The sequence below is a fragment of the Phytophthora infestans genome, genomic scaffold (assembly GCF_000142945.1).
Source record: "Phytophthora infestans T30-4 supercont1.5 genomic scaffold, whole genome shotgun sequence".
NCBI classification, from domain to species: domain Eukaryota; phylum Oomycota; class Peronosporomycetes; order Peronosporales; family Peronosporaceae; genus Phytophthora; species Phytophthora infestans.
The window spans coordinates 1,774,002-1,782,287 of NW_003303754.1; the positions used below are offsets into that span (position 1 = coordinate 1,774,002).

An 8,286-nucleotide genomic window follows, 5' to 3' on the forward strand; every position below is an offset into this window, starting at 1 on the left:
TTGTGCCTTTCGTCGCCCTCTGACTGACATCACTTTCTCCAGCTTGGCCTGTAGTGGGCCCACTGTCCGCGCGTAATCCACCATGGAATCTCTCAACCTGTTCACGGCACACAAGAAATGTTGCAACGCCGCTGCCGTTGGTGGTAGAGATACTGCGCAGCGCTGCCAACCTAGCCGGATCAGGCTCGGTGCCATCGTTACTGATCACTTTGCCGCACCAGACCACTCGTGGTGCGAACAACGTACAGTTCTTGGCGTTGAGCTTCAGGTTATGACTGCGTAGGATCTGAAAAAATACCCGCAGTTTTTCTAAGAACTCAGCTGGGGCCTTAGAAAACAACAACACGTCGTCGATCCAAACCAACACCGAGTCATACAACATCTCTTGGAAACAGTCGTGCATCTGCATCTCGAAATGTATGACTGAGTTACTGACGCTTTGCGGCACACGCACATGTATGAGCTCTCCATCCTCCGTCACAAAACTTAAACGCTCCTGACACTCCTTCTTCAAAGGCAGTTGCCACAGTCTTTTAAGAAAATCAAACTTGCCAAATCCATAAGCACCTCGCGCTCCGCGTCACGACCGCCAAGTTCGGTGTGGATCATGCTAGAGGCACAGTCAACTTATTGACTGGTCGATAGTCCAACGTAGTTCGAAACCCGTCACTGCCGGTTTTGCGGACCGGCAAAGCTGCACATGCCCACCTGCTGTTGTTGTTGCGACGAACAAGTCCATGCTCAAGCAATTCCTGCACGTACGTCCTCAGAAAGCACGCTGCATGTCGGGGTAATTTCGAACTCCGCTGCGATAGGGCTGCGCGTCTGGAATCAACGTAATCGGCTTAACTCTAGCAGGCGCGTCAGCTCCGATTCGCAGTCTTCACACGTCCTCATATTGGTTAGCAAGAACATGGAGGTCGTCGGCTAGCGTAGGATCGAGCAAGGCCTCAACAGCTTCGTCAACAAGCTTGTCGACTGTCACATGTATCTCCTGCTTGTTATCGTGAAAACTGAGCTCGGGGTCGTCACAAGTGACATCATCAAGGTCAGCCTCCGCTATACTGACACCACCAGCCAGTTGCTCCAACAGGCTGTCCACATCGATTCCGATCTCCTTCGGCGTCGACCGACCCAGCAGAAATTCATCCTCGTCACCATCCAAAGGACACACGAGTGAGGTGCATGTAAATTTCAACAGAGTTCCTGCACTCCAAAGTGGCTCCTCCGGCATCTTTACCACAGTGGGGGGAAGCAGATTCGGCACCATTCGTAGCAAGAACGTATAACATATGCGATCATAGACACGGGCCGCAGGGGTTAGCTTTTGTTAGGGGGGCTTTGGTTAGGTTTTAGGGCTTAAACCCTAATACCCTCTGCTAAACCCTAATTTACACAATTCCTTCACGATGCCACGCGAGAGAACGTTGCTGTCTGCACCAGTGCCCGCGTGGAAAGCTCCAGGATTCCTTTGACCGTTGCAGTATGCCCACTCACTCTACCCGTGCCGATAAACTTGAGTTTTTACACCCTTCCCGGAGCCCAAGCCCGACGCGCCTCTTCCTTCTGCTCTGTTGTAGCAGTGGTGCATTCTGCGACGCGATGCGGACCCATGCAGACAAAGCAGTCATCCCTTGGTGGCGGACGAGAGGCTCTCTCCTTCACTGCCGTTTTTTCGCTCACTTTTGGAGCGTCTCTTGTTGACGAGTACCATCAATTTGGTTCCTCCTGACCTTGTCCTTGACATGGATACCCTTTTTGGTCTCAGCCTGCATCCGGTGATAGTGCTGATGACTAACTACCCTCTCGACAATTAGATCGTACAGGATGACATCGCTCGTCTTTGCTTCACGATGGGTCACAAATCGCTCCACGTCCACTCCCAGCACATCCGGCAGAAGGATGTTTATCGACAACTTGCAGCGAGCTTTCATTCGCTGTCTACAAGCAACGTCTGAGACAACGCCTCGACCCACCCATGTAGACAAACCTTGATCGTCGACCAGCCTGTCAAAGTCCATGAAGTACTTCGACACGCGAGCCTCGATGTCGGCCTCCCTCAGGTCCATTTTCAGCTCCTCGACGAACAGCCTCGCCACATCCGGCACATGTTCGTTCATCATGTTACTGGCCTTCCTCTCCATCTCGCGTTTCAGGGCCCCTTCCGTCACATCCGCGACTGGGGTCCGCAGCACAAAGTGTGCGAGATGCTCAAGGGTCCAAGGCTCAACAGAGCTCTTGATGCTAAAAGTAACGTTCTCTTAGTCTTCGCCGGTGACCATGCATCGCTCTCCAACCTTTCCCAAATACTGACGACGGTCACGTAGGTACCCCACCAACACTGGTTGGCTCAATGCGGTCAACTTGGGCGCCTTCATAAACTCAAATATCGGCTAGGGGACGGTCATCTCGACGTCTTCATCTTGATCCACAGAGCCGAAATCGGCCATCGTCATCTTGGGTATCTATTGTTAACAATGTAGCCAATTGTGCCAAGTTCCGCTTGGAAATACTGCTGTTAGATACGATGCAAATGCTAAAGTGTGATTCACAGTTAAGCTCCTACCTACGAACTCTGCCTGTGCAGCTCCTGCTGCTCTCCTTGTGTCGCGGCAGGGTTGCAGATCGATACTGCAACTTAATGTAAGGTTGTGGTTGTTCTCTTGGTCTGGGTAGCCTCGTTGCAGTCCAAGATGTAGCTTACGCAGTGCTTCAGACTACACTGCCCCCGAAGACGACATCTATGTCCATAATGCAAGTATAGAAAGTGACAAAACGTGTCACTCATGATCACGTCACCCCATAGACGATCCAAATGTGAGACCGGCGGGTATTACCGGTCAAGTTGCACTTCAACTAGTTGAAGTTATTGCTCCAAATCGTCGCAAGGTCCCGTTAGTTACTGGCAGCTGTAGCTAATGCAGAATAGGCTCGTTTAAGTACATGGTCACCGCTAGACGTCACATGCAGCGGGGCTGCCGTAGCTTTAGCGTCAGAGGAAGACGTTCGACTCAAAGAGTCACTAATACTAAGTTCCTTATCCAAAGGACACTTACAGCCCAAGACCAGGGCTCAAAGTTAACACCTTAACTTTTATGCTTCAAAACCAGAAGTGTTTTATTTACTATTATTGCGGCCAAGCCGCCTAGGGGTAAATGTATCTCTTTAACTATCTAGCATAGTTAAATCTAATCAAATGCATAACGTGTGGCTTTCAGCCAACGTACTGAGAGACCTTGTTAACTCTCCAACTTATGTACTGAGAGTTTGTTAACTCTCCGGGTACTTCGTACCCCTGTGTGCTCCACACCATGTAACCCCGTTACATCACACATAGCGCCACATGCGAAGGAACGTCTTTTTGAAGTGAAGCTATCATTTCCCACAAGTCCTCTTCTTGCTGTTGACCTTCCCACGATACCAATAACTGCCAAACCCCATTGTCTTTTCGGCGGTTTAAAATGGCTTCCACGCCAAGAGCCATCCCTTGGTTGCATACATGAGCCAGAAGTTCTGTGTCGATGTTGAGGCTAGAGTCGGCATAAAACCTGAGACGCGAGCCATGCACGATGTAACGCTTGTTCGCCACTAAGTGCCTAATTGCGAACGAATGTGGAGCTGTCTCCATAACTTCGAACGGGCCAACCCATCTAGCCAGCAACTTGTCCACTGATAAACGTGAGTCAATACGTGACCAAAGGACGAAATCTCCGATAGTGAAGTTGCACTCGGTCCCTTTGGACCAAGCCATATTCTGGCGTCGACGTTTCTCGCGCTGATCCATAACCTCTTGGTGTATTTCAACTAGGCTGGCACGCAGCCTGTCTAGCTTTTGATCCGGCATTTCAGTGGCATCCGGTAGGATCTTGGTTTTTTTTACCTCTCTCGATCAGGATTGACTCGAAAGGGGTTAGTCGGGGTAACCCCGTGAAGCGTTCACTGGGGGCTTTATCACCCAGCGATCGTACAGGTGTGTGGTTGATGTTTCCTTGAACTAGCGGCAGCAGGTACACCTCATGCGTGTCCACTTTGAATTCCATAAGTAGCGCGCGTAGAGCTTGCGGTACGTCGCGGTTCAGACGCTCTACTGCTCCGTTTATCCATGGTGCGTATGAGACTACCAAACTCTGGTCGACGCCAAGCTTTTTGCAAACTCGACTGATCGCCTCATTTTTAAAGTAGCTCCCCTGATCCGATATCAGTACAGTCGGTGCACCGAAACGTTTCCACCAATCCTCTAAAGCCCATGCCGCCGCCGTACTTGTAGGTGAATCGCACGCCACTAGCTCACAAAAGTGCGTCAAACCATCATTAAGTAAGAGTGCATAGCGACTCGAGCCCATGACATCGTCCATGTAGAGAGAATCAACGTGTAACAGCTCGTTCCGTTTCTTGGCATCGTACGTAGGTCCCTACCGGCGAGGTTTAATATTCCCTCCTTTCACATGCTTGCAGATGAGGTATCGGCTAAGAAAACGGCGACACAACTGTGCCAAATTGCCGATCTCAAATAGCACTGCCACGGTAGTGATCATTGACTCAATGCCCCTATGTCCTTGCACGCCATAGTGTGCTACAATTAGGATACGCTGCAGAAGGGCCGGCTCAGCTCTAGGTACCCAGAAGCGCTCGTTAACCAGTATGGTACCGTCATGGTCGCGGTGCGCGGAGGCTGGTGTGAGACTTGCGTGTTTTGTCTAAACCGCTTTGATCTCGCTGAGTGTCGGGAAAACAAATCCTTCTGCTCGCAGGTGTACACGCTGCATGTCTTCGTTTGCTGTTGAGACTTCTCTCTGTTGACTGCGCGTGGTGACCACCTTGCATTTGGCCACACCACCTTCCCCACTCGATGGAAGCCCCCATCGCGATAGCAAGTCAGCCCACAGGTTGACTGAGCCGTCGATGTGATCGATTTGATACGGTAGTCCAGTCAGCGAAAGTGCCCAGCGTTGCAATTTTCCACGCACGTGTTGCTTCACCTATTGTCCGGGAGGAAACACGTAGATGAGCTTCTTGTGGTCACAGTATAAACAGAAACCATTTGCACGCACAAGCAAGTACGTGAGGTTTCGTGAGGCCCAATTAATAGGGTATGCTTCCTTTTCAATGATACTCCATCACGGTTCCGTAGAGTCAAACTTACCACTCTTGCAGACAAGCAATTCGTGCTGTTGACCCGTGACAGGAACCCAGCGATCCAGTCACCAACTTGAGTGACAACGAGACCCCTACCTCGGTCAGAAGCATCCGACATCACACAAATGTCAGCGTCACTCGAGGGGAAATATAGCGTTTGTGCCGTCGTAAGAAGCTGCCGTGTCTGTTCAAAGGCGTCGACATCTTCCAGTTCCCAGTTAGCCACAGCACCTGCAGCCAGTCGCTTCGTTCGGCCGACCAGCTTTAAAATCCCTTCCGCTTTGTCGTGCAGAGGCTGCATAACTCTGCTGTAGTCCATTAGCAAATCGCGCATCCATCCTGTAGCGCAAAGAAACTGCTGCAGGTCCGCGGTCGTAGCCAGTAACGGGAGCTCGACTAGGCCACTGAGTCTTTCAGGATCGTGACGAATACCTTCGCCGCTAAAGATTTTCCCACACCGCTTAGTTTTCTTACGAAACAAGATACCCTTCACAACACTCAGCTTCAGCCGTCGCTCACGGACACGAGCCAAAAAATAGGCGTAGCGTCGCGACAAATTCTTCTGGACTACGTGCATGCATCAGAATATCATCAATCCAGATAAGTATCTCTTCGTGCGTGTCCTCAAACACGACGTCCATCTGGTTTAGAAAATGCAGTGGTGAGTCAGTTGATCCTTGCAGTACGCGACAAGGAGTCCATACTCCGTCATCAGTGAAAACTCATAGTTTCGTGACTGTCAAAATGAAGCGGTAATTGTGAGAAGCCGCTTGGCATATCAAATCCAGCACATAAGCACCAGCAAATTGATTCGCCGACGAAGTAAGATCGGACCCGGTACCAGCTATCGGAACTGTTACCGAATTCACTGGGCGAGAGCCGATCGTTAATCGAAACTCATTTGGCCTACCAGCTTTCGGTACGGGCACCGCAGCACCCGCCCAGAGACTCATGTTGTTTCGACGAATGAATCTCATCGTCTCCAACTAATGAACATGGTTCCGCAAGAACGCACTCTGTGCAGGTGCGTAACGGCGTGGGTGAGCTCGAAATGGTGTCGTAACGTAATGCGCAGTGGCTCAACATCAGCCGCAGGATCGGCTAGTAGATCGATTCAAAAGACATCTTCATACTCCATAACAGCCTCTCGAAGAAAGCCTAAATATCCCTTGTCAAACCCGTTGTCGCCAGCTGCCACTACCATGCCTTTCAACTCGGAGTGGATCTCCGCTGACGGCATTGACTCAGGAACCCCTACGTCACAAGGGTCCTTATCCGCAGGAGGGGGGGGGCAGCAGCGAGTTGCGATAGTTGTTCATTGACATCAATTCCTAAGGTCAACAAGAGTGTCGCTATCTAGGAGGAAATCTTCTTCATCTCCCTCCATGATTTTACAGTAGACATCGGCCACATGCACTGGACCAGCCACCGTCTGCAACAGAAGATCAAGCTGAACGGCTTCGCGACACTCCACAAAATTACCACCGGCCGCTACTTTCCTTTCCACACTTGCCAGTGGCACAATGTCAATCGTAGCTCACAGTTCCATGAGCTCGTCGAGGTACTGACGAGGTAACCAAGTTTCGTCTGACCCGGTGTCGGCAAGGTACGGAATTGTCAAAAGGTCATTTACCAACACTTTACCTGGTGCTGGCGTAGCACCGACCTTCTTGACCCGTCCTCGGACCTCTTTCATCTTTTCTGGCCTTGGCTTCCTTGCTGGCAGACGGGCAATCGCGTAGCCAATGCGTTTCCTTGCAATGCCAGCAGCCTGTTTTAGGCGGTGACTTCTCCTTCCTGGATGGTTGGGGCCTCGTATAACCACCAGAACCTCCAACACCCGTCCCACCGCCAGTGTCACCCGGAGTTCCAGCAGTTGTCTTGCTGTACGCAGTCTTAGCCACAGTCTTGGTGGTCCGGTCAGTCGACTTGTCCTTCTTGGTTAAGTTTGACTTTGCGTTGTGCTCCAGTGCAAGTAGATGGTACCTGTGCTGGGCACGAGCTTTCTCCTTAATTATGCCAAACAACGTGAAGTCGTCGCGCTTCGCCTCGCGACATTCGTACTTCACGTGTCACTGAACATCCTCACGGAGCATTTTCGGCTACAAATTGTCAAGGAGAACAGTGCACCGAAGTTTCATTCGATCAGTGTACTCGGGCTCTGCGGGGTTACCTACTCCAAGAATCTTCCCGAGTCCATTCTCTTCGATGAGAGCCGAAAAATCACGATAGTATTTGAGCACTCTGGCGTCAATGTCATCTTCGCGAAGGTCGACTTTCAAATGTTGCTTGAAAAATGCATCAAGGTCTGGGGCCTAAGCATTCTTAGCCGAACCAAGCTTAGAGTCAATGAGAGCGATCAGATCTTCGCTCGTCACATCTCCTACAGTTTTATGTAGCTCGTAGAGACACAACACTTGCAAAGGTGTGCGCTCAATTGCCGATTTCACTGGCTTAGTGGCCACTTCTGGACGATCACCACTTTCGACGCATCGTTGACGCATGGTGTCGACGTACTGGTCCCAGCGGCGCTTCCACCTGACTACAGCATCCTGATTCCACTCCTCGAGCTTGGGGATATGGACGAACTCGAAAACGGGTTGGTGAACACTCTTCATCACGGCATCACCGTCGGCGTCATATTGAGCTCCTTCTTGCATCTTGAGCGGTCCTTCGTGGGCTAATGATAACTTTGTGCCAAGTTCCGCTTGGAAATACTGCTGTTAGATGCGCTGCAAATGCTAAAGTGAGATTCGCAGCTAAGCTTCTACCTACGAACTCTGCCAGTGCAGCTCCTGCTGGTATCCTTGTGCCACGGCAGGGTTGCAGCTCAATACTGCAACTTCATGGGTTGTGGCTGTCGTCTTGACTCTGGATAGCCTTGTTGCAGTCCAAGATGTAACTTACGCAGTGCTTCAGACTACACTAACTAAGCGCTTGAAAGTAGATTGCGAAGTAAGTTTATTAAAAACAAACGATTCTCGTTCCTACCTCCTACTCTTCACTGGCGGCGTGCTTCGTGGCAGCACTCGCCACCAACCGTTGTTCCTTGATTATGAAGTGCCGCTGTTGGTGCGGCACACATGTAGAATATGCAGTCGAAGTGTTGATGCGGACCTGGCGGTTGCTTGTCATAGTTAGTTGATCGTC

At 50.8% G+C, this 8,286-nt stretch overlaps 1 protein-coding gene across 1 annotated transcript; it reads right to left on the reverse strand.

Moving 5' to 3' along the window:
* Positions 1-7,146: 7,146 nt before the first annotated feature.
* On the reverse strand, positions 7,147-7,754 carry PITG_04172 (uncharacterized protein; the record flags this gene model as incomplete). The annotated part of the gene is made up of 3 exons (XM_002905817.1): positions 7,147-7,199; positions 7,310-7,411; positions 7,472-7,754. 3 exons carry the CDS (start codon positions 7,752-7,754, stop codon positions 7,147-7,149), a joined length of 438 nt encoding a protein of 145 aa, XP_002905863.1.
* Positions 7,755-8,286: the final 532 nt, after the last annotated feature.